At 36.9% G+C, this 27,799-nt stretch overlaps 1 protein-coding gene across 1 annotated transcript; it reads right to left on the reverse strand.

Annotated features, from left to right (window-relative positions):
- Window positions 1–88: 88 nt before the first annotated feature.
- LOC309501089 (uncharacterized protein) lies at window positions 89–27,780 on the reverse strand. The gene is made up of 2 exons (XM_082173063.1): window positions 27,725–27,780; window positions 89–2,497 (listed from the first exon to the last, which is right to left on the reverse strand). Exon 2 carries the CDS (start codon window positions 2,490–2,492, stop codon window positions 1,233–1,235), a length of 1,260 nt encoding a protein of 419 aa, XP_082029189.1. The 5' UTR covers window positions 2,493–2,497; window positions 27,725–27,780; the 3' UTR covers window positions 89–1,232.
- Between the last annotated feature and the right edge of the window lie 19 nt (window positions 27,781–27,799).

The raw sequence follows: 27,799 nt of genomic DNA on the forward strand, positions 1-27,799 counted from the left end.
GTTAAACGTCAGCGGATGAACAGGCCTTTAGGGGTTAACAGTTTAGGACCCAAGGACCAGATGTTTGATAGAAGACCCGGAGTCAGAATTATAAAAAATTGAAGAAAAGTTTTACTGAAGATAGTTTGCAGTTTCATCAGCAGAATTTCAGCTTCAAGACTCACACAGGAATTTGTAGGCCGCCCCGCTTACAGTAACAAAGATCACAGCAGTTATACCATTTCCAAGGTCTAAGCTACGTCATTGCTTACAGGTTGAATAATTCTCATTGGCTAAGAAATAGATAAACATAGTAATTTCCCACACATATACAGATAGACTGAAGCACAGATTTGGGTTGCAGATTTGGGTTGCTGTGTGCCAGCATGTCTCAAACAACAACTCAGTCAATCTCCAACAATGCTATAGTGGTTCCTTAACCTGTAAGCAAGAAGACTAACACACACACACCGACACACATCTTTTCCAAGGTTGGATTTGGCCAGGCTCTAACTATAAACAGGAGTCTCGTCTCAAAACATCAAGATAAGTTATTTCTTTCAGGATAGGACATTTTATTCTAAATGGAAAATATAGGTTTTAACTGAGAAATGGTCCCTTAAACTATAGACTTCAATGACCCCTATGTGTTTTAACATGTTGAAGACCTTTCTCAAACACAAAACCAGTCCCTATTTCATTTCTGGAAGCTGGGATAAATAGGCAAGCATTGTTATTGCATTCAAATATCAAATACAGACGTTAAAGAATACATGAAAAGAACATTTCAGTAATCACACTGGTAAGCTCTATAACAAAGTAAAATCTCCAGAGAAGTCATTCAGCTCATTTGATATTTAGAAGTAAAAATACTGATTAATGCCTTGATTTTAATCACTCATTACATATACATTGAAGCAGCAGTGGATTCCAATCCACCCCCTTCAAAAGACACTATTGAAGCACGGGGCTGGACTGAACTGTTGTGCAGGAGTGGAGCTGAAAAATGAGACCAGCTCTTTGTGCCTTAGCATCTTCATGAGAGCCTGAATATCCTCTTGAACAGGAGAATAAGGACTGAATGTCAAACCATGTTTTAATAGCTAAGAAAGGACACCCTGACGGTTGAAATAAAATAAGGTTTTGCCTGCTCCTTATATTATATTTCCCAACATTTCACCGTAGTATCACCAGACAAAGCAACTGTATTAGCGCAATCCTAGTGGTCGTCTCAGATTGCGGTGATGTGGTTTCTACACTGCATGGATCTTCATGTGTATCTTCAGGTGAATATTAAAAGAGAAACTCTTTCCACACTTATCACACGTGTGCGGCTTCTCTCTGCTGTGGATCCTCTCATGTGTTTTAAGATTTGCTGACTGACTGAATCTCTTGTCACAGTGTGAACACTTGTAAGGTTTTTCTCCAGTGTGGATCCTCTCATGTCTTTTCAGATTTGCTGACTGACTGAATCTCTTGTCACAGTGTGAACACTTGTAAGGTTTTTCTCCAGTGTGGATCATCTCATGTAATTTCAGATGTGATGACTGATTGAATCTCTTGTCACAGTGTGAACACTTGTAAGGGTTTTCTCCAGTGTGGATCTTCTCATGTGTTTTCAGATGTGCTGATATAGTGTGGATCCTCTCATGTATTTTTAGAGATGATGACTGATTGTATCTCTTGTCACAGTGTGAACACTTGTAAGGTTTTTCTCCAGTGTGAATTCTCTGGTGCCGTTTTAAACATTGTGCTGTAGTAAAAGTCTTCTCACACTCAAAGCACATATGAACTCCAACACCAGTATGAATTCTTTGATGTACTTGTAATCTATACAGCAGTGAAAAACTCTTTCCACATTCAGAACATGAATGTGGCTTCTCCTTCGTATGAACTGTCAGGTGTGACTTCAAGTGTGATGCCCTAAGAAATGTTTTCCCGCATTGATCACATGTGAACGGCTTCTCTCCGGCGTGGATCCTCATGTGAACATTAAGGGATGATGATTGACTGAAACTATTCCCACATTGATTGCATGTGAATGGCTTCTCTCCTGTGTGGATCCTCATGTGAACATTAAGGTGTGCTAATTGACTGAAACTATTCCCACATTGATGGCATGTGAACGGCTTCTCTCCTGTGTGGATCCTCATGTGAACATTAAGGTGTGCTAATTGACTGAAACTATTCCCACATTGATCACATGTGAACAGCTTCTCTCCTGTATGAACTCTCATGTGAATCTCAAGACTTTGTTTGTGTGTGAAACTCTTTCCACACTGAGTGCAGGTGAAAGATTTCTTGGCTCTGTACTTTAAAAATTTATTTTTAGTCTTTGAGCGACTCAAAGGTTTTTCTCCAGGTTTGACATGATGTTCCTCCTTCACTTCACTCAGTTCTTCACTCTCCTCCTTCACTTCACTCAGTTCTTCACTCTCCTCCTTCACTTCAATCAGTTCTTCACTCTCCTCCTTCACTTCACTCAGTTCTTCACTCTCCTCCTCCACTTCCATCAGGTCTGAAATTAAAGAAAAACTTTCATTATCAAATTTTCTAAATAATCCCCCAAAAATCTAAAAGAGATATGGAGTGAATGGAGATGAAAAATGATCTCAGATGTAACAGACAACTGCTATAAAATAATACAATAAGTAGTTTTATAAATTAATTATATGTCCCTGAAACTAGAGCTGCACGATTAATCATTAAAAGATTGCGATCTCGATTCAACCCCCCACGCCATCTTAACCCTACATTTCTACAATGATGCCCAATGATATTCAACGAGATAACGCGCTAGGGGTGGAACCAGGGTTCATACAGATTCTGTAAAAAGAAATTCCAGGACTTCAAGGACTTTAAGCACTACTTTTTTGGATTTCAAGGACTTCAATCTGCACTTATCAAACTATATATTTATTTTATTTTTTACTCAAATTACAGATATACGATATCTAATGTTTCACATCATAGAGATCAATCCATTGACCAGCGCTATCAGGCATGGGAAATCCCCTTAACCATTGAAAGGATAATGAAACTGATTTTTTTCCTATGAATATATGATTGACCTGAAGAATAAAAGTTGTATCATATACTTGCAGTAATATCATGTTCATAGCCATGTGAAATAGCACTATATCTCAGACAAGCTGCAGCGTTAATTTAGTGTGAAACAATTGTATTTTTTCAACAATTTTTTTTTCAATTAGGGATGCACCGATACCACTTTTTGTAGAATGAGTCCGATACCCATACTTTAATTTTTGGTACTCGCCGATACCAAGTACTGATACTGATACCTGAATTGGCTTTATGCACAGCTGCACTACTTCCTGAACTTCAGCCAGCTCTTTTGTTTCCTGTCTGCCATTATTGGACAAACTGATTAATCCAGGTGTGCCTGACCCCAGTAGTCACAACAACAATAATCAGACACACCTGGATTAATCAGTTTGTCCAATAATGGCAGACAGGAAACAAAGGAGCTGGCTTAAGTTCAGGAAGTAGTGCAGCTGTGCATAAAGCCAATTGTCACTGCATTTGTAATTTTTAAATGTATTAGTAGATAAACCAAAAGAATATAAATCATATTAGTTGGCTTAATTTGTTCATTAAATATATATTTATTTCAGTTATTTTCATGCTTAAGCCTGCTAATTTATTTCAGTTATTTTCATGCTTAATTAAGCGCAGAGGGCTTCTCCTTGCCCTTAAACGGTCACAAACACAAAATTGTCAAAATACTGGTCTAAATGACCATCTCAGCAAGTATTCTCTTGTTTATGTCATATGTGAACAGCTGAAAAAGAAACGGATATTTGTCAGTGTTTTTCGGTCTGTGTAGTCTGTCTTTAAGTGACAGCACACACTTAATATAATATATAGGGGGAGAGTGGGGTAAGATGAGCCAGTTTTTACTTATGTGGATCTCAAGGCAAGGGAAATTGAGACAGAAGTACAATGAAGACATCCACTGGTAATTTGGGATGTTGCCTATAAACTGAAAATTAAAAAATGCACCTGTGACAAAGAGCCTTGAAAATATGACCTCAGAAAAAAAAGTGTTCATGTGACTCAACTTACCCCAGGCTAGGGGTAAGTTGATCCCAGTCAGTGGGTAAATTGAGCCATCTGGGGGTAAATTGACCATCCTATCTTTCACTTTTTTATGCAAGCATAATAATAAAAAAACTTGCCTCTTTAAAATAATAATTTAATAACACACTTACCTTTCTAAACAATGTTAACCCTCTGGGGTCTGAGGTGTTTTTGGGGCCCTTGGGATGTTTTGAAATGCCCTGACATTTGTGCTTTTTTCAGTTGCTTATACACATATTAATGGCAAAGGTGTAAATGCACTATTTAGCACAAAACAGGGCTATAATAATATATGAGCAACATGTATGTACATGTTTGTATTTTAGAGAGAATAATGTTTATGCGTGGTTATTGAAAAAAAAAAATCTTCTCCCCAAATGTGTCACTAATATAAAGCACAATACAAATAATTTAAAGAGAAGGCTTATATTGACCTTTTAAGATTTAGCTTACATCTACCTTGTAAATATATGTTTTGCTATTTTATTAAAAAGATTACAATTACAACAACAATTACAATTTCAACAATATTTCAAGTGTACTCTTTCTTTGTAAAAAATAAATTATAGGCCTACATTTTACTATTATGTATTCATTTATTTGAATATAGCCTACATTGGAACAAATACTATAGTAACATCTTAGTTGATGACTTTATTTTTGACAAAAAAATAAATAAATACTGTGCGTGTATATATATATAACAACATATGAGCAGAAATTGCTAAACAAAAGCTTATTTGATGTGGCAGTAGTCTATTTTAAAAAACTTTATAATTTATCCAAAACTAGTCAACAAAATATTTTCTTTCATATTTCGGCCGAATGTATCGTTTTTATGAAATATTAGGGCATATACATGTTAATTGCAGTTTAATATGTTGCTTATACAAAGACATTTTATTCCAACACAATTTAGTCGATTTTCTCCATTTCAAAAAGGTTGAACCACTGGTTCAATTTACCCCACATCATCTGGCTCACTTTGCCCCATAGCCACCATTTTGGTAAAAACGACCTAGCTTAGCAATTCAGGATAACCTTTACCTTAATGATTCACATGGTTTTAAATGTTGACAAAATCACCAACATGTACCATACACAACTTTAGACCTAGATCAATTTGCTTTGACAAAATGGCTAATATACCTGAAATGCAGAAAATTTACTTTAACAAGCAAAAAAGGTGTTTTTGTGGAGAAGACAACTTCCCTCTTGTCCCATGTGCTTCTCTTCACAGCAATATATAAATGATGGAGTCCTTCAAAATGTATGGTCCCATGACACCAAATGTGCATAGTTGCCTAGAAACAGGGGGTGGGTCAACTTACCCACTGGCTCATTTTACCCCACTCTCCCCCTATATACTGTTTTCGTGTCACTGATATTAACAAAACAAAATACAGCTTTAACAAAGATTAAACTATATTTAATTTTAAACAGTGACAAATAGTGTTATTTTACATTTAGGCTTAATTATTATTTTCTGTACCTAAATATACTGTTAGACTTTGTAAACTTTGTTATTTAGTATTCATCTCTGCTTGCAATTGTAAAACTCAGTACACATATAGATCAACTTTGGTGCTCTAAGTTTTACCCCAGCCCAACAGGAAGTCGGCTATTATGGGTTGTTTGGAAAACGCTTGCTGTGGAATTTGAAATACTCCTCCTAGAGAATTCATCCGATCCCCTTCAAACTCGGTGTGCATGAAGTCAAGACATTGAGGATGCTAAATTGCATACGGATTTTTGATATCTCGAACGGTTTGGCCGTGGCGAGGAAACGAATTTATGGCGAGAAAAGAGAAACACAAAGTGTTATAACTTCTGCATACATTAACTGATCTTGATGAAACTTCAGCAGTGTGTTTGTGGTAAGAGGCCGATCAGATGGATGCAACTATTGTGAGTCAAAGTTATAGCGCCACCAACTGGCAGCAGGAAGTGTGTCACTTTCAAAATGTTTTTGACAAAAGTGGGGGGGGGGGTTAGTTTAATATACAGTTACAAAAATAAATAACTGAAATATGTATATTGGTCTCACCGAGCTGGACAACTTTTCTAATTTACAGTCATTAGCTCTGAGCAACAGAAAGTCAGATATTTTGGTTTGAATGTGGATTTCTTTGCAAAATCAGCCTCTGAATTTTTACCCACTCCTCTTAAGTGGTTTATTTTATTCCCTCCAAACTTTTTCAACATGATGAAAATACATTAAAGATGCTAAATTGTGAACGGATAAACACTCAGTTTCAGTCAATCTCATGTTAAACTTGAGTACCTATAGAGTTTTATTGCATCCTTCATTTCTCCAAAAAGCCTTTAGTTTTATTATATTTATAAAAGAAAGATAGGCAATACCGAGTCTTTCCGAAAAAAAAAAAACGAGTGGCTGGAGGCGTGCCGTGTCGGCGGAGCTAAAGAATCACGAGCGCTATTCACTGTTTACGTGCTGTGCTTACGCGCTGATAGCTAACACCACACAGACATTTGAAGCAGTTTTACTCACCGCCTGCGGTTCCAACACACGACCGTGAACTAGTGATCGACCGATATATCGGTCGGCCGATATTTGCGATATTTGCGCACTTGTCCGGCAGAAGTGCCTTTAGGACCCTTATAAGGAAATTCCGCTCCAGCTGACATCACACAGACCCATACTCGAAAAAAACTTTCCGAAACTTGTGACAAACCGGAAGGAGTATTTTTCGCACAGAAATGCTCCTTCAAACGTACAACTTAATTTTTGAAACTTTGTCCATGTTTAGCATGGGAATCCAACTCTTTAACAGTGTAAAAAACTCAGTATGCATGTAATAGCATTTCACCCCCCTTTTAAAGTAATGTCACAAAAGGAAACACTAAAAGCCTCGTATGTTCTAAAAATTTAATTATACACCATTTATTTCTACATAAAATTTTACAAATATCAGAACTAAACCCATTTTATTCTTTTTTTTTTCAATTTAATAATTGTTTAAGTTTAAAAACAGCTAGAATGTTTTTCTAGTCCAAAAAATAAATAAATCATGTCATTCATAGTGCTATACTGCCCTCTCGTGTTCAAAATCAGGTATACTAGGTATGTGACGGTGAGAATATTTTACCATCGGGTTAATCAATGTGTGACACCGCTTGGGGCTTTTGAATCGCTAACTTAAAAACGAAAGTAAAATATGTTCGTCAGCACAGACATTGATAATGGTGCGGAGCAGAGCGAGCGTTTTCAATGAATTCCTATGGAAGCAGGAATGAACTAAAAAACGTTGACTCTGTTCTGCCCGTTCCTCGCCGTGGACGCGCACCGTTATGAATGCCCATGCAGCCATGAGCATTTTAGTTTAATTTTAAAAATAGCGCCTTTTGGGGGGGCGGATTGCTTGAAATTATTATTATTATTAACACAATGTTGTGTTTACGTATGTGTGCTCGGCAAGACCGTTTTGTGTTTGAGCGCCCCCCAAGTTGTGTTTTACTGTAACTTCAGAAGCTCCAGACACGTGAGCAAAAGCGCCAATCTCATTGGTTGGTTTTTAACGCGGCGTCAAACCAAAAAAACGAACCAGAGGCGTTTTTTTTTTTTTTTTACGCTTTTATGCGAGGCGTTTTTCGCGTCGGTGTGCACACTCACATTGACGCCCTTTGTTTAGTCACGAGGCATTAAACGTCTGCAAACAGGCCTTTAGTCTTAAGGCCATTGCACACTGAGTCCGAAATTTTCGTATGCGTTTTTTCGTGTTCGTCAGCCTTAAAATTTGTCACGCACAGAAATCTTGCACACTGAGTCCGATGCGTATTTATTAAACCTTTGCAGGAAAAAGCGCAAAAAATACAAAATGGATTCGTCAAGCAGTGAAGATGATTTTGTTGCCCTCCTTCTAAAAAGAGAAAAAGAAAAAGGAAATATTGGGTCCATCCAATCCTGATTGCGCCGAGAGGAAGGAGTTTCACCTCCTTATCAAAGATTTGCGAAATTATCCAGAGCGATTCAAAATTTACCTCAGAATGTCAGTGGAACAGTTTGATGCTTTGCTAGTGATACTGGTGCCACATATTAAAAAGAAGACCACCAATTTCCGTGAACCAATTGATCCTGAACAGAGACTGGCGCACACACACACACGGCCGGCGGAAGCGCTGGGCAGACAGAACAGCTGTAGCAGCTATACAGGTTATATTTTATACCCAAATAATACATGGGTTTTGTCGTTATCTTGTACGGTGGCTCTGAATTGTCAAAACACCATTCAAAATGCTTGCAACGGATGTGAAAAACGCAGAAAATCGAACCTGATCCGAATTTTTTTTTGACGGACGAAAGTTTCGGAGGCAGTGTGCAAGCGTGATTGACATAACGTGATGTCGTATTTATTTTTTAACGTGCGAAAATTTCGGATGCGAATTTCGGACTCAGTGTGCAATGGCCAGATCAGGAGATCTGAAGACATCAGCATAATAAATGAGGTGAAATGAGGAACTATTGACGTGAAATGGGTAGAACTATTTACTGCCCTAGTACAACAGTTATCAGTTTAGAAGTATTCATGTGAATTAAACGTGGGACAATGGCCTTCATCATCACAGTATGCTAATGCTGCGAATCAGATGCGAGGGAATCATCATTATGCAGATTGAGGACTGATGTGTCTCACACCTCTAATACACATCTGTGCCATTTGCTTCATAGGACAAACACGAGTCATTCTAGAATTGGGGGTTCATTTCGAGTCTACCAGATAAACCCTCTTTAATTTAAAAAAAATAATATAAAAAACTTTTTTGAATCAGTTTTGAATAATAAAACAAATTATATCACACTAACACTAAAAATAATGATTTATGTATATTTAGGAAAATAAATATTAATATTAACTAAATATTAATTTATTATAATTATTATTAAAAGATAAAAGATCCACCAATAAAAGATCCACCGAAGGAGGGAGAGCATTTTCACATTTAGCTCCAAAGCTTATAAGACACTGACATTTCAAATGAAAAGCGGACCTTATACCATTATAGACAATATCATTACATCTTAGGATAGAGCGTTCTTTGCCTTAAAGTCCAAGCTTTCTCCACAAATGTTGCCACACTAAACCAGTCATTACTAAACAACCAGCCCAACATATCCCCTTCAGGTAACCAAAATAAATCAGGATTCTTACATTGAATATTTTCAAACAAAACATTTCTCAAATCATTATACAAAGGACAGTACAACATAAAGTGAAATTCATCCTCAACCAAACTCAAATCACAGACAGAACAAAGCCGGTCTTCCTCAGGAACCCCTTTATACCGACCCACTTCCACCTCCAAAGGCAGCACTCCTGCTCTGAGCTGTGCACACAGGGATCTCTGTCTCCTTTTCATATTACAATTCACATAGGGCTCTGTGGAAAAGCAAACCTTGAACTGCACATTCTCAGTTTAGGTTTATTTAACACTTCTAACTCCCACTGCTTTTTATAAATATCAAATAATGTTTCTTTTATAATAGGTATTTTAAATTGTAAATTATTCTGAAACAAATTTTGAGAGTTTACTTTATATGAGATCTCATGAACATCTTTAGTCCAGGGGTGCCCATTGGCTTTATCCCACCTCTTAACCAGCGCCCCTATTTTTGAGAATTTTCAGAAAACGACTTACCCAAATATAATTGTCTGTAGCTCTTGAACCCTATGGTCCATATTCATAACTCTGATATTTTTTTAAACCAGACACTTCAAACTTTGTTACCCAAGAGTCATTATAACTCAAAGTAGCATAGGAACAGAGTAAAACAAGGTAAAAAATACATGAAAGTGACTCGCGATTTCTTTGAATAATCTTCACTAAGGGGAAAATGTATCAGAATTTTGTGTTAAAGGCCTGAAAACACCATAAAGATAAAACTGAATGTCTGACCATGTTTTGATTCAAATTTGAGGATGATACTCCCAAAAATGTAGTTCCTGTAAGCTTTTATTCAATAAAAGTCTAGGCGTTTTTTCCAAAAGGCCATTTGGAGACTCCAAATGGACACCTGGTTACCAAATGACATAAGGAGTAAACAATACATACTTCATACATGTATATCAATTTAGAACTATTCTGCCCATCAAACTACATAAGAAAAAATAATTTCAGCACAACATTTTAACATTTTAACAAAATACTCTTTATTTTGAACAATTATAATAGTAAAAACAGTGAAAAAAAAGAAAAAAACTCACTTCATGTATACATTCCAAAAGTGATTGTTTTACAACTAATGAATAAAATATATATATATAAAAAAAGTTAATTGAAACAGTGGTTTTTACTATTTACTGATTACAATAAACTGATAATTATAATCAATGTCCAATTACTAAAAAAAAAAGCAACCGCTTACAGTATTTACAAAAGTGTGGGAAGACATGTTGATCAATGTGTTTGATACATACTCTTTCACCACTCAGGACTGGACTCTGGATTCCTCCATTCCTCATCTGTTTCAGTTGAAGGCCTATTTTACAGCAGGAAAACACACACAGACACACAAACACAAAAGAGGATTTCAGTTCGAGTCAAATATTAGAGACATTCTAATTTAGCAGCATCATCATTATTCCTTCATATTACAATAACAAATGTCTGTTTGTCAAATACCTTATCCTTATATTGCTCAGCATAATAAATGCTTTGTAATAAAAAAATATATATTTATATATAATTATATATATTTATTATGTCTATATTATCTTATATATTACACCTGACATCTTGTATACTTCCATTATTGTTATATTCAATGCACCATTCATTCATATAAACATATGACTGTAGTTTCATATCTTGCTAGTCATCTTCACTGTTATTTTATAATCAAAACATCTTCACCTGACTTCTTGGAATCCTTTCTTTCCATTATTGTTATATTCAGTGCATTTTTCATAAACATATCACTGTAGTTTCATATCTTGCTAGTCATCTCCACTGTTAATTTATAATCAAAACATCTTCACCTGACTCCTTGGAATCCTTTCTTTCTATTATTGTTATATTCAATGCATCATAAATATAATGTGTGTGTGTGTGATATAAATATTTTGTCTTTATGTATAGAGCTGGTAAGTCCCGCCCCTTCCGCTAACCCCACTGGACCTCAAAGTTGAAAAACCGTCAATGCAAGTGAATGGGAGAAAATAATTATTTTCTGGTCCCGTTTGAATTGTGCCATGAATGTGAACATATGTTGTCTGTGAATTTTTTATATAACTTTTCGTGTAAAGAATGATACAATTTAGCGGGTAGAAGTTTGATACGGTTAGACTTTGTGTGAGAGCACTTTGTGGACTACAACTCTCGACGCGTTTGAAACGTCAACACCACTAGCACACGGACTAGCTCACGGATCCCGCTAAACATGGCTGTGTCTTTGGTGCACTTCACCGCCTTCTTTCAGGGAGAGGACAAAATCGTTGAAGTTAGTGGGTAAGTCAACTTTATGGGGTGACGTCACATAGGCGACATGTAGTCTTTCTCGTTATGTCTTTTCCACAACTGCTAGCTGAAGAATCATACCATATACTGTCAAACTCGTAACATGAAAAGTTATATAAAAAATTCACAGACAACATATGTTCACATTCATGGCACAATTCAAACGGGACCAGAAAATAATTATTTTCTCCCATTCACTTGCATTGATGGTTTTTTCAACTTTGAGGTCCAGCGGGGTTTTACGGAAGGGGCGGGACTTACCAGCTCTATACAGCCCTATCGCCTACTCGTGTAACGTTAGCCTACTGTCCGCTGTCATTTTATAATCAATAACATTACATAAACAGACAAACTACCAATCCTTGATAAACATAACAATTCAAGACAATGTGTTAAAACTTACCGATCTAAAAAGGGATCGAGTCCATCAACAAACATCTCCTCTTCTTGCCAAATCGACGCTTGAAACGCGCTCTCCCTGTCTGAGTTGCATCTGTCAGCGTCTTCCTGCTGCTTTTCTTCGTCACTGCTTCTCAACACCGCATCCAAAAACACTCTCAACACCACAAAAACCCTTCTGTAGACGACGATGCATGATGGAGATTGTCAAATATAACTTTGGAGAAAATCTGTGTGTTGATACGAGCTCCGTGTAGCTCAGCTACAACAGCTAGCCTCGCTAGCCTCAGTAGCCTCTGCGCTGTGCGTAAACTGGAGAAAACACTCGAGCTTTGCGCACTTGTTTTTGACAAATCTGCTTGAGAACTGTCAATCACTGCAATCGTGTTTTAGTTGGTTAATACTCCCATCAATCAAAACTGTACTGACAAGACATTGGCCGGATTTATCCATGCTTTTATCCAGTCGATAACCCAGGTGCGAGATTGACAGCAAGCAGAGCCAGTGAGACGCCGACTTACTGTTTTGGTCAAAAACAAAGCTTGTGATTGCAGGAGAGAGACATGGAATGTCCCACATGATCCGGAAGAATCTAAACAACGGGGGTGTGATGGATTTTGCGTGTTGGAATACAGATTAGAATCGATCTTTTTTTGAAAATGAACATGATGCGATCTCTATCTCGAAAACGCACATGCAAACAAAGGGGGATATTTCATGTTTTTCCCTATTTTATTGCTGTTTTGGATTAAAAAGTGGGATGCATTTTGAAGAGTGGACCCTTACATTGAAATGTATGCTGGTGTTTCTTGGATTCGTCCGAACTGATGCGAACCATAGGAGATGAAAGATAAGTATTGCGTTCATTGTAGTAATTTTTACATTACCAGTCCTTCAACATTTCATTTAACCCTTTCCTCTCTGGTGTACTGATTGCAAAAACAAGTTCAGAACATGATTCTTGAGTGTTTTAGCTTTCAAATGATGTATAGTTTATGATACTCAGTTGAATATTTGTTATTAAAAAAATGTAATAAAATTATAGCCACGCCCTACGGGCCCGCCCACGGGCCGGTGCGGGTTAACAGGTTAAAGACTTTCCTGGTAAGTCTATAGTCAGGTAGGCTCACCAAACGATTCCACAATCTAATCACTTCAACCCTTTGCCTCACCATACAAGGCTCCCAACCCATGTCTCCCTCTACAGCTACCTTAGGGGAGAACGTAGAGCTATATGCTGAACAGAGTTACACTCAGGACTCTCCATAAATCCCCACACCCCAGCAGCATAAAACAACACAGGTGCAACCATAAAATCATACAGCCGCGTGAATATAGGGAAACTCAAATCAGGACATACCTTCATCTTATTAACCACAGACCCCAATGCCCTTCCAGCAGATTCCCCCAAAACTTTTCTTGAATATTTTCTTGAAAAACAAAGCCAAGGTTCTTATATGTTGCAGAATAGCTCAACAATGATTGACCGAAATAAAATGCATAATCACTTTGACAGGTAGATGGCTTTCTGAAATGCACAATTTGTGTTTTCTCTAAATTAATAGTAAGTCTCCATTTGATACACCAATCATTCATAATATTCAACATTTTTTGCAACTCAATTTCTTTTTCTGCAATCAACACAATATCGTCAGCGTATAAAAGAATACTAAGATTAAGGTCTTCAATAGTTATTCCCAGATTTGCCATTTTAATTTCTTGTGCTAAATCATTAACATTAACCCATTTAATCCCACTGGTCACAATTGTGACCACAATTTTTCTTTGCATATTTTAGTGTGAAATTAAAAAGTAACTCATATTATGAAGTACATATTCATATATAATGAAAATGTAAGATGTCTATAAGAGTTTATGGCAGGTCTAACATGATTAGTTTGTTTGGTTATGTGACCACACACATTTATTTCTTGGTACTGTCGTCTTAACGAAAGGATGACATAAAAGCTCAGAAAGGACAGGTAAGAATACTAAGTTCCTTTTTGAATAGCTTATACATTTTTTGCACATATCATCATGAAAGGGTTACCTATACATACACATTGAAATTAAATTAATACATGCTTTATTCTGTTGTGAAACTGCAGATAAATGAAGACGGTTACAATAGTGACCGGTGGTAGAACACAGGGAGTCTATGTTCCCCATATGTAATTCTGTGTTATTTTTATGAACTCTCTTTCAGACTGACTTTAAGTCAAGTTTTGGATTTACTTAATAATAATAATATTAATAATTAATAATTTGTTACATTTATAAAGCGCTTGGGTACTTAAAGCGCTTCACATATGGAAGGGGGAATCTCCTCAACCATCACCAATGTGCAGCATCCACTTGGATGATGCGACGGCAGCCATATTGGACCAGAACGCCCACCACACACCAGCTTACTGGTGGAGAGGAGACAGTGATGAAGCCAGTCAGTATATGGGGATGATTAGAAGGCCATGATGGACAGAGGCCAAGGGGCAAATTTGGCCAAGATACCGTGGTTAAACCCCTACTGTTTTCGAAGGACATTCTGGGATTTTTAATGACCCCAGAGTGACTCTCTGAGCACCGTTATTCTCACCCGAAGGACGGTCCTCTTTGCCAGTAGTGTCCCCGATCACTACACTGGGGTGTTAGGACCGACACAGACCACAGGGTGAGCGCCCCCTGCTGGCCTCACTAACACCTCCTCCAGCACCAACTCCTGGTTTTCTCAGGAGGCCTCCCATCCAGGTACTAACCAGCCTCAGCCCTGCTTAGCTTCAGTGGGAGACCACTCTTGGGCTACAGGGTGATATGGCTGCTGGAGCTGGATATGCTCTGTCTTCCAGAGACTGGGTTAGGTCATGGGCCCAGTGTAGTGATGGGTTTGGCTGAACAAGCTGGTGTTCCAGGTGGATGCAACTTCAAGCATGACATGCCTGGACTCTACACAGTGCTGTGATCAACAGTTGGCTGTTCCACAGAGATGTCATGAATTGTGACTATGATCTATGGATTTCAGCAAGTAGTTGCCCAAAGTCTCCTGAAAATATTTGGTACTGCACCAAAAGGACAAGGGAGGCCATCCTCAATGTCAGCTGCTGTGACTGATATACCCAGGTTTGATGGTGTTGCCCACTGGCTGATAAACACAGGTAGGCAGGACACAGTTGTGATTTAAAAAAAATATATATAATTCCACTGTTATTTCTTTAGGAAGGTGATATATAATGAGTTCCACACCAGCACACAGTTGTGACTGTTGATTGATAATTTTTGTGATGCTTTCCTGTTATTCATGAATTGTTACATGTTCCTTGGCATTGTTACATGTTTCCTACCATAGGCTAATTTTTAATCATTTGTTTATTTTAATTTGTTTATTTTAATTTATTTATTTTATTTCTGTACGTTTTTTTCTTTTCATTTTGTAATTTTAAGTATTTTGCATCATTTATAATGATTGCATTCTAAGCAATTTCCTATAATTTATTATTTCATCATAATTTAATTAAAATATTTGTGCCATGTTGCTGCATAGGATTGCTATTTTGTCATTTTTTAAACTGGGCCAGACAATGTTTAACTATTTGTTAATCGAATAAATCACTTCAACAATTTAATTCTGTCTTCAAACTAATTTCTGGAGATTTTTTATTTATTATATACCCCATAGACTTAGACTCCCTGTGTTCTACCACCGGTCACAATTGTGACCAGAGATAAAACTCTTATTTTCATGGACTTTTCAAATATTTTTTTACATTATTGACATTGATTGTTTAATATACTTGCAAATACCACACAAACTCATAAATTTCATCTCTGGGAAAAATTTGGGATTAAATGGGTTAAGAGCAAATAACGTTGGAGAAAGAACATCTCCTTGTTTTACCCCAAACGGAGTAGGAAACCAACCAGTCCTTAAAGGAGTCATAATGTTGTGTTACCTTGGATACCCAATGCTCTATTATATTCTTTCAGGCACTTCTAAAAAAGAAAAGTGGAAAAAAAATCAACACAGAGCCCCTCAGACCCTTATTTCTAAAGGCATTATTGTCTCGCGAGATCTGATGCGATGTTTTGGCTGTCGTGGACGGTCATTATAATAATGCAAATGAGGGGCGCGTTGATTGGTCGTAGAAAAAATACACCATTTCCAGATACATTCTTACAGAAGCCCCACTAACTTGTTTAATAGACATTTTGCCTCTGTTGGAAAGAATTTGTCTCAACAATTTGGTCCACCTGGGGGTGCCAATTATAAAACATTCTTGAGGAATAATTATCCCAGTTCGTGCTATTTTAGACCTAGTTGTAAACTGGAAGTTACTAACATTATTAATAAACTTAAATGCTCTCATACAGCTGGTGCTGATGGAATCTGTAGCATGATCATCAAAACCATAGTGAATGAAATAGCTGAGCCACTCGCCTATATAATTAATTTATCATTACAGCATGGCATAGTTCCTAAACAAACTAAGGTGGCAAAGATAATACCAATATACAAATCTGGGGATAAAAGTGATTTTCAAAACTATAGACCCATATCAATCCTGCCAACGTTGTCTAAAGTATTAGAAAGGGTGGTTTATTCACGACTTGTAGATTACTTAAATAAACATAACATACTAGAATCCTCACAATATGGCTTTAGGAAGAATAGCAGCACAAGTATGGCTATTTTAGATCTTGTAGAGAAAATAACTGATGCTTTTGAAAGGAAAGAGGCTGGTATTGGGATCTTTCTCGACCTTTCAAAAGCATTCGACACGATCGATTTTGAAATTTTACTTGGAAAACTGTCGCACTACGGGGTCAGGGGTGTGGTTCTTCAGTGGTTCAGGGACTATGTTTATGGAAGACGGCAATATGTAAACTTAAATGGTATTGACTCTGGATTGCAAAATATAGTATTCGGGGTTCCCCAGGGATCTATTCTGGGACCTCTCTTGTTCATTGTTTACATTAATGATTTTGTACATTGTTCCAGTGATGTTCATAAAATACTCTTCGCTGATGACACAAATCTATTTGTATCTCACAAATATTTGTGTCATCTTGAAAAACTCTTAAATGATAGACTTGTAGATATTGACACCTGGTTTAAATGTAACAAACTATCACTAAACATTAGTAAAACCTTTTATATTGTTTTTCGACCAAGTAGTCATAAGTACAGTGATTGTGATATTAATTTAAGTATAGATGGTAGAGCTATTCAAAGAGTGGATGCAATAAAATTTCTTGGAATACATATTGATCAGTTCATAAACTTTAAGGAACATATTAATGAGCTAGTTATCTAAAATTGTGGGCTTGTTCTTTAAAGTGAGACACGTGCTCCCATTAGACGTGCTCTTGTCTTTGTATAGGACTCTGTTTGAGCCTCATTTGGCTTATTGTAATATTATTTGGAATAATACTTATCCTTCTTATACTGAGAAACTCTTGATATTACAAAAGAAAGCTATAAGAGCTATTACATGGTCCACACGTAACTCTCATACAAATGCTCTCTTCCATAGACACGGCCTACTAAAGCTTCCTGAAAGTAACTTTTATCATAATGCATGTACAATGTACAATGTTGTCAACAGGTTAAACATCCGATTGTGTGAGCTCATTCCATTATACACACCTTCTCACACATACCACACTAGACAAAAGCTGCTCTTAAAAGGTAAATGTAGGAACCGAACAAGTGCTAGGTTTACTTTATGTTACAGTGGTCCACAATTATGGAATGAGCTGGATACTAATTTAAAACAATCTGTTTCATTATTTATATTTAAAAAGAAATTAAAGCAACAACTATTGGAGAGATATAACCCCGAGGGACTTACGGCTGAGATCTAACCCCCTTTCTCTTGGTACATGGATCTATTTAAATTGAGGTACAAAAGTACAGTGACTGTCTTTTCTCTTCTTCTTTTTTTTTTTTTTTCTTTCTTTGTTTCTGCTTGAGGTAACTATATTCTAAACACCCATAATTTAAAGAATGGTTGTCCTGGCATAAAAGTTGGACCAGTCACATAATCTTTGACAGGTGGGTGGGGTGGTATTGGTGGTGGGATGGACCCCTATTTATAAGCTATTGCTTCTTGGGAGTTCATTTTTTCACAATAGAACACAATTGTTTTTCCGGAACAGCTGTTGGTCAAGCTACCTTGAACTATGGTGGGTACTAGTTGTAGCTGCAGTTGAAATGTAATGTGTTTTGTACTGTAAATTTTACACTCCTTTGAAAATGTAGCTGTGTAACTGAGTAACTATTTCAATTGCTTGACACCATTGGCAAGATATGGACTGAAATGGTAGTGATGTCACCGACCCGGGGTGCAGTTAAAGATTCCTTTTGTCCATTCTCTTGTGTTTTTTCGAAGTTGGCTATAAGCTCTTGTAGATCTTGTACAACAGTATCCAGCTTGAGTTGGCATGTGCAATCATAATTGTTTGTAACTTAAGTTATTTGTATTGTGATGAATGATATATTATCATATTTTGTGTGGGCAAAGTATGTAGTCCTGGCAGCAGGGAAAGTAATATATTTTGTAACTTGTTACTCTGTGATTGCTACCCCCAAAAACTGTTCTGATGTAGCAACAAATGCAATGTGTAAAATTGTGGAAATAAACTAAACTAAACTAAACTAACTGAAAGCTATTTTCAAACTGCATGTTTTGCATGAGTTTGGCTAATAATGTTTAGTGGTATATTGTTTTCATACTTGCATTTAAACAGTTTTAGCCACTGAGCATGGACTCCTGTACCGTCACTACTGTAGCTGCTAGTGTAAAACAAAGTGGAAAGATGTGGCTAGCATTCGTAGAGTCCATTCCCCGTGTTTACCTCGAAGGTAACGTTACATACAATAGCCGCATTAGCAGTTAGCTGCTATTTGTTAACCACAGTAGAGCAATAAAAACACAGTTTTACCTTTTCAATTTCTGGCAAGTCCCTGATGGTGGGGATGGCACCTTTTCCCAAACGGAGCTTCGAGGCCAAGTTCGCCTGATATTGCCCCAAATTTGTAAATGATTCCGGTGTAAAATGTTTAGCGCACACACCTAACGATACGCCACTTGAAAGAGTTGTTGGGACAGCGTCATTAAAAATGAATTTCCTCCACTGTTCCCTGATAGTTTCGTCCGTTTTTGGTAGATAAAACACATTTGCATGTTGTTTGTGGCAGTCAACCACAGAGCATCTCAGGTGTGCACTCGGTTTCTCCATCTTTCTCGAGTCGACTAAACTGAATCTGAGGGGGAGAGGGGCGGGCTTCCCGCGGCATAGGTTTGCGGTGTCCATATTTGGTATATCCTCCCCCGTCTTGACGTCAAGAGGGGGAAGAAATCAAAATCTCGTTTTTTCGTGCGCGTGCACGTGGCCTATTTTACAAACCCTGAGGTAAACAAACGCTTCACTTTTAAATATCGGCTTCCCGGCCAGTGTACAATCATTATGCAATCATAACATACATTGATTCTCGTGGAAAAGTGAAATTTCTACATTATGACTCCTTTAAATCATTCACCTGAACACAAGCTACTGGTGCTTTATACAGGGCTTTAATTGATTTATAAAATGTACCATTAATCCCATAATTAATTTATACTCCAGGAGGTCTCTGTTTATCCAATCAAACGCTTTTTTTAAATCAACAAAACAAACAAATGTACTTTTTCCCTCCTGTAGCCGTGCTCTCACCACAGATGATAGGACATAAATGTGGTCAATACATGCCCTATTTTTCCTGAATCCATTCTGCTCATCAACCATTTTTTGATTCTCTTCAATATACTCGCAAAGCTGGTTGTTCAAAATGGCAGAATAAACTTTATAAACTGTACTCAATAAACTTATGCCTCTGTAATTTAGAGGTATTTTAGGGTTGGCCTGAGAAGATTTAGGGATTGGCTTAATGATTGATTTATACCACCCTGATGGAATAACACCACTACAAAAACAACTTGTAAACAAACAGTGCAGAGTATTCAAAAGCTTAGGACATTTAAGAATTTCATTTGTCAGTTCATCTTCTCCCACAGCTTTTTGTAATTAAATTTTTTCAATTAGGCTACCTTTTGTACCTCCGCCACTGTAATGTCACTGTTTAACAAGTCATTTGTTAAAAGCAGTGGTGGACTAACATTGTTCTCTTCGAGAACTGCCTTGGCCTTACAGGTATTTATAAAAAACTGGTCATCAAACTGATTGGAGCAGCTACTAGCAAACAAGTTGCTATAATCTGCCTCCCATCTTTCCAACACCTGATCAGTTTGAAAGACAGATTCTCCACTCTCTGTGATAATTTCAAGTGGGATCGTTTTTTTCTTCTTAGGCCCAAGCTTATTTATTTCTTGCCAAAAGTATTTAGAATTACTATTATGAAACTGTTCCAACTGAAGAACTTTCCCCCTCCTATAGCTCCTTTTGTAAGCTCTGAGCTTTTTATCAAATTCAGATTGACCACTTCTAAAAGCTCTATATAACTCCTGCCTAGAGGAGGGATCTTTACATTTCAAGTATTTTTTCTCAGCCATACGAAGACTTTGCCACACACTCTGCAGTTCATTATTCCAGTATGGCTGTTTGATTTTATACTGCCTTTGTTTAGTTCTACTATGCATTTCACTTTTGGGTCCGTATTTACTAATTTCCTTATTTAATACCATACAGAGACGTTCATAACAATAATTCATATTATCCTGTGTTTTTTCTCCAAGTTGTAATTCCTCTCTTATGACACTTAAAGCATTATCACAAACTTCAGAATCAAGAAAATTATCATGCAACTTTCTTATCAACCTTTTAGTTTGTAGACCAAACTCGATATCATTCCCAACACACAGAATCTGCTTTGTTTGAAAACACAAATAAAGCACAGAATGATCAGGAAGCTTACATCTATCATCTATCATATCAATCCCCTGTAGCCCATTTATGTCCACCAGGTCATGAGGGGTAAAAACACTAAATTCAGAGCATGTTTTTAAGTCCACATGTGATTGACTGTAGTGGAAGAGCCTCTCCTCAATATTATTAACTCGTCTTTATCTTTAGGTCATGTTCCAAGAACATTTAAACTGGCAGTGATAAAACCTCTCATTAAGAAACCACAATTAGACCCGCATAATCTAGCAAATTATAGACCCATTTCAAATCTACCTTTTATGTCTAAAATACTAGAAAAAGTTGTGTCCACTCAACTGGGCTCTTTCTTGCAAGAAAATGATATCTATGAAAAGTTTCAGTCAGGATTCAGGCCGCATCATAGCACTGAAACTGCGCTCGTTAAAATCACAAATGATTTACTTTTAGCTTCTGACCAAGGCTGTATCTCAATAGTAGTTTTACTTGATCTAAGTGCTGCGTTCGATACTATAGATCATACAATACTCTTGGTATGCATAAGTCTATGCATAAGTCCACAAGCATTATACGTTATGATAGCTTCTGGTACATAATTCTATAATTTTGAACGAAAACTGTTTGTGAATTTGCTACAGCAAAATGTTTTTTTGTCTGAAGGATTATATTGCTCATTGGAAGTTACAAGAGGATGTTGGTTAGAAGTCTATTATTAAATGCGAGAGATTCAGAATATGCTGAAGTTTGTATTAATTTACTACAAGTATGCTGCTAGTACAGGCACACATTTATTTTCCTGTTGGTTCTCAGCAATGTTGGGACATATGCTGGCAAATGTAACCTTACAGTTGACTTGCCAAATCACTTCCATTTGTTTTATTAATACAATTAATATAGGAAGTATTGGAAGTAAGTTCGTTATGGGTCATCATAAATACTTTGCTTTAAAAGTACCAAGTAAAAATATTTTTTCAATGTTTTTGATAAAAGGCACTTCCCTGAGAATTGAACTTAATAAATGTGATAAAAGACACTTTAATATCTCCGTTTGTCATTCTGTATTGCAAAGCAGATGAGAGTAGATCATGATCAGAAACCTGATTAGAAATCATTATGAATAAAATCGAATTGTTTTGAATCGAAAATCTTTTTGAATCGAAAATCGATTTTGAATCGAATCGTGGCCTCAAGAATCGGAATCGAATCGAATCGTGAGATGGTAAAAGATTCCCACCCCTATATGATATATGATATGACATGTGGGATCACCAAATAATCCACCACAGCCCTCCCCTTGACTGATACAGAGGTAAAGCCATCATTTTCAGGATTAACCCTTCCGTTCAGAACACAACATTTAGAATCTCTGAGAAAATCAATGAAACTTTCTCCGTGTTTATTTAGGCCTGTATCCAAGACGACTCTAGGGGGGGCTGTCGTCTTCATCAACATAATCTCTAAGGTGCGCAATGCGACTATTTAAATCCCCACATATATAAATAGCATCGACATCAGCAGCATATATTAATGACAGCAAATGAGCAAAAAAAAGATCCGCATTACGACCCCATGGTGAGGTTTCTGGAGATAAATAACATGAAATTACCATGAAGGAATACTGAGAAACAATATGCTTAAAGCGCAAACACAAAATTCCATCAAACGTCGTATCAATGGATTTTATAATGTAATAATTCAGAAAGGCAGTTTTAACAAAAATACCCACACCTCCAGAGGCTTTTACTGCTTTTTTGTGTGCCACCCTGTTATGTCCAATCCAAGTAAATCCACTGATTTCTGGGGTAAGTTTAGATAAATGAGTTTCATTTAGAGAAATAATGTCTGGCTCAAGAGACAACAGCAGATGCGCTCTAAGTTTACAGTTATTTAGCGTCCATCCATTAACATTCCAATGAACCAAGACAACACAGTCAGCACTTACAAACTGGGCATGGTCTCGTCACACCCGAGGGCCTCTTCCTGCAGTATCCTCTGGACCAACGCGCTTAACCAGCCGCCCATTACCGGCCACGTAGTAATCCTTTGCAACAGGGATCTCTCGAAGAAGGGTCCTTAGATTAATCTCCATCAGCCGCTCCACGTGTGATTTTGCAGACGATATAAATACTCTTCCATATGTATCACTGTCTTTGAGTTTAAACTTCCTCCGAAGCACCGCAACTTTATCCCGAACCGTCTCTAGCTCCACTTTCACAAGCGTAGGCTGCCGTCCTCCTCTCGCCCCCACGCGCTCTGCGGCCACCAGCTTTGGCACCGGGTCACAGTGCAGTCCCTCACACAACAGGTGGTTCACCTTGACCAAAACGTCCTCATCCTCCGAATAAGGAAGCCCGATTATAACCAACGAGACATCTGGGTCAAAAGGCTTGCCACCCACTTGACTTTTCTCCATTTTCGTTTCAATCCTCTCCATCCTGGAGCTCATAATACTAACTTCCATATCCAAGTTTTGGTGCATTTCTTGTGACACCCTCTCCAGCTCGTTTTTAAACGCGACCTGTCCATCGGAAATCAGTCTCTCAATACTTCCCCGGAGGTCACTTATTTTCACATCCATTTGAGTTTGCATCGTAATTTGCATATTGTCCATTTTCGCCTGCATTTGATCCATTTTCGCACCCAGTGCTCGCAGTTCATTCAACAGGACCTGGTCGCTGTCGGCATTCTTGTTACTATGCAGTCGCGTGTTATCAGCCATAATGGAGCTTAGAACAGCCGGATTTTCCAAAGTATAAAGGAGCAAATTTCAGTAAGTCGCAGATGTAACTTTTAAACAATCTGAGCACTTAAATATCAAATAAAGTAAAGATTTACAAATCTATGACACAGACAAAGACACTCATGCCTCATGCCAATGCCTGATACTGTTCCCAGTTTAAAACTAGATTAAAGACACATCTCTTCAGCCAGGCATTCATATAATACTTTTAATCTTACAGTTAATTCTGGTCTCTAGTTCATAAACGCCAGAGGAGAACTGGCCCTCCGACTGAGCCTGGGTTCTCCCAAGGTTTTTTTTTCTCCATTAGGTCACCTGATGGAGTTTTTCGGTTCCTTGCCACTGTTGCCTTGGGCTTGCTCAGTTGGGGATACTTAATTTAATTAATCAATCAACAATACTATTGATCAGCATTACCAAACGTGGACGTTTTACACTAGAAACAAACATTGATGTACTATTTTAATTTAATACTGTGAAGCTGCTTTGATACAATCTGTATTGTGAAAAGCGCTATATAAAGTTGACTTGACTTGATTATTATTTATTATCAAATATTTAATAGAAATATTAACTAAATGACTCCCACTCCAACTATTATTGACTGTCTCTGCCTCCTGATTCATACATTCAACTTGAATTATCAATTAAGTCTAATTTTCAAACATGTTTTATGTTTACTCTATTAAGTTATATAAACAGAATATATATTTTTCTGTATAATTTGTACAGTGCTATGCATAAGTTTAGACACCCATGCTAAAGTTGACTAAAAAGAGGAATAAAAAATCATCTTTTGGAAATTTAACTTAACGCCTTAAAGGTATAGCGGAGGATGTTTTACTTCCTGGTGGGTAGTCTAAACTATTGGTCCTCCTAATTGTCAATCATTCTGGTGAATCAATCAAACTTTTCAAAAAGTGGAGAGGGCGGGTCTTATCTAAAATTTGGAAAGATCCTCCGCTATACCTTTAATTAAAAAAAATTAGGAAAAATCCAACCTTTAAGGACACCAATTTTCTTTGTGAATGAATAATGTATCGTAAATAAATGTTCTTCCTTAAAATACAGGGTGCATAAGTTTGGACACCCCTATGTTAAATTCCCATAGAGGCAGGCAGATTTTTATTTTTAAAGGCCAGTTACTTCATGGATCCAGGATACTATGCATCCTGATAAAGTTCCCTTGGCCTTTGGGATTAAAATAGCCCCACATCATCACATAGCCTTCACCATACCTAGAGATTGGCATAGAGTACTTTCCATAAGATATCCTTTAATGCAAATCAAACCAGCTATTAGGCTAACTGAAATAAAACCATGCCAATCTCTAGGTATGGTGAAGGCTATGTGATGATGTCCCTCTATGGGAATTTAACATAGGGGTGTCCAGACTTATGCACCATGTATTTTAAGGTAGAACATTTATTTATTTACGATACATTATTCATTCACAAAGAAAATTGGTGTCCTTAAAGGTTGGATTTTTCCTAATTTTTTTAATTAATGCATTAAGTTCAATTTCCAAAAGATGATTTTTTATTCCTCTTTTTAGTCAACTTTAGCATGGGTGTCTAAACTTATAGCACTGTAATTTAATTAATTAAAAAAAAATAGATTTTGTGTCTGTCCATACTTTCTGGTCAACTATGTTACACACACATATATATAACCTCCAAAGCATTTGTAAAAAAAAAAAAAAAAGCATGTGACTTGCAAAAGGAACTTTTTTTAATCAGTTTTGAATAATAACACAAAAATATATCACACTATCACTAAAAATAATGCTTTATCTATATTTAGGAAAAAATAATAATGGGAAATATTAACTAGGCTAAATGACTCCCACACCAACTATTATTGACTGTCTCTGCCTCCTGATTCATACATTCAACTTGAATTATGATGAAACAATTAAGTCTAATTTTCTGGTCAAATCTGTTATAAAACAAAAAAACTCCAAAACATTTGTAGAAAAAGCATGTGACTTGCACCAAGGGATATCACTTCCTCTGGCGGGAAATTCTGGAAAGGTGGGAAACTCATTCATTTGTAAAAAATGTTTAGGATACACCAATAGTAGATTAATTATTTGTCAAATCTATTATTGTGATATTGCAGTGAATCTCTCATTCACTTTAAAAAAAACGATAATATGGCGGAAAACCCCATACAATTCTGTTTTTAGACATGCCATGTGGTATCTGGTTTGAGGTTAGTTTTTTTAACTAAAGTACAAAATGGTGGAAAATGTTAACTCTGTTATCGTCAACCTAATTTGTCTATAACAGAGTTGACAGATTTTTCTGTTAGTACACTGATGTTCGATTTTACATTTTACAAGTTTAAGATAAGCAAATATTAAAAATGTTGGATTTAAAGTGCATTCTTTGAAAATAAAAAAGTTTAACAGAAAAAAAAATCTTACTTTTTGTTTTTTCCTCTACTTGAAACGCTTATTCCCACTACATACTGATCTACCAGTGTGTTCTAACATGTTTTGTCTCTTCTGACAGCTTATGAAATGGAAGCTTGTTTCCGCCACAGAATAAAACATTTTTAAAGATAATTGCAATTTTTTTATCTCGCAATTCTGACTTTATTTCTCAGAATTGCGAGATATAAAGTCAGAATTGCGTAAAATAATTTTTTTTTTCTTTTTCTTTTTTTTACATCAGAATAGTTTACATCATGCAATTCTGACTTTATTCCCAATTGCAACTTTATTTCTCAGAATTGCGACTTTATTTCTCACAATTCTGACTTCATATCTTGCCATTCTGAGGAAAAAAGTCACAATTCTGACTTGATATATCGCAATTGTGAGAAACAAAGTCCGAATTGTGAGATGAAAAGTCGCAAATGTATTATTATTTAGTGGCGGAAACAAGCTTTCATACAATTCTAGATACGGAAACATATGTTAAAGAACAAGAAAAACTTTAAAGTCCCCGTGAACCGGAAGTTGCAAACGACTTTTCTCCAGTGTAGTGACGCATTTCCGAGAGAAACGGAATAATAAATGAGGAAAATAGTGGGCGTGGCTTATTTTCCAACTAGCACCTGATTGGATCTAGATAAGTAGGTGTTTAATTCAAAAAATGGAGGCAGATCTAAACGCAAGTTTACAATCGGTTGTTGAGGATTACTCGCCACCTGAATCACCGCAATTTAGTTTGCAGCAGGAGGAGGAGGAAGATGAAGAAGAACAGGAACACACGGAGGATCATTTCGTCACGGGAATCAGACCTTACATGTTTGAGCCGTTACATGCGGAGAGTTCAAATGGTCACCTGGACGTGGCGGCTCAGGAGCAAGTTCACACTCGCGAGCATCTCGATGTGTCCCAATGGTAATACTAATTGTAATTATAAAACTATTTTTATTTGCTATTACTGCTGCAACCAATGATAGTAACGTGCGTTTTATGTTTTTGAATCTTGTACCTTGTCTAGAATAGTTGCCTTCATCTATAATTGACAGATAATTTAGTTTACCACGATTAAACCACAACTTTAATTTGTCAACTTAACTCTTAACTTAACTTAACAAGATAACTCTGTTATCCCTCCTTCCTCGAAATGTAAAAAATCGAGCCATCTGGACCGTAACGAGGGAATTTTAGGGAAAGGGAAAAGTGTTCCGTGAGTTCCACAACCAAAAATGCACCTCCTCGCCATCTCTCCTTTCACGCGCTGTCAAACACACAGGCAGCCTGTCTACTGTCAGTTGGAGGGGCGTGGTTACGGATTAAGGAGACGCCAAATTCCTCACGCCTACGTCATCAGTGAAGGTCCTCCAATGCAGAGGGGAGGGGCATTTTCAGATTTTGATTAAAGATTATGAAGCCAAAAAATTTTTTTGTGTGGATTGACTCGCATGGATGAATTGTTCAGCACAAAACGATCAATTTAGGCGAACAAAGTGAATATAGTCAATTTTGATTTCACGGGGACTTTAAAGGGATCAGATTACTAACAACAGAGTCAGATAACTAAATGCTCATTCTCCTTCTGCTTTTTAATCTATTGGTTCAAATTAGCACTGTAATCCTTCAAGACTTACAAAATATAGTGTTCAGATGCAGCTGTTAAAGGGTTGATCAGCTTTTTTTCGAAGGCTTGAAAAAAAAGAAGATTTTTTTTTCATATAATTTACCTTTATTCTGCACCGCGTGTCCCTCCTCGTAAACCGATCTTCTTCTTCTTCTTAAGCGTTTTTTGGCGGTTGGCA

This window comes from Leuciscus leuciscus (genome assembly GCF_965113295.1).
Source record: "Leuciscus leuciscus genome assembly, chromosome: 1".
NCBI classification, from domain to species: Eukaryota; Metazoa; Chordata; class Actinopteri; order Cypriniformes; family Leuciscidae; genus Leuciscus; species Leuciscus leuciscus.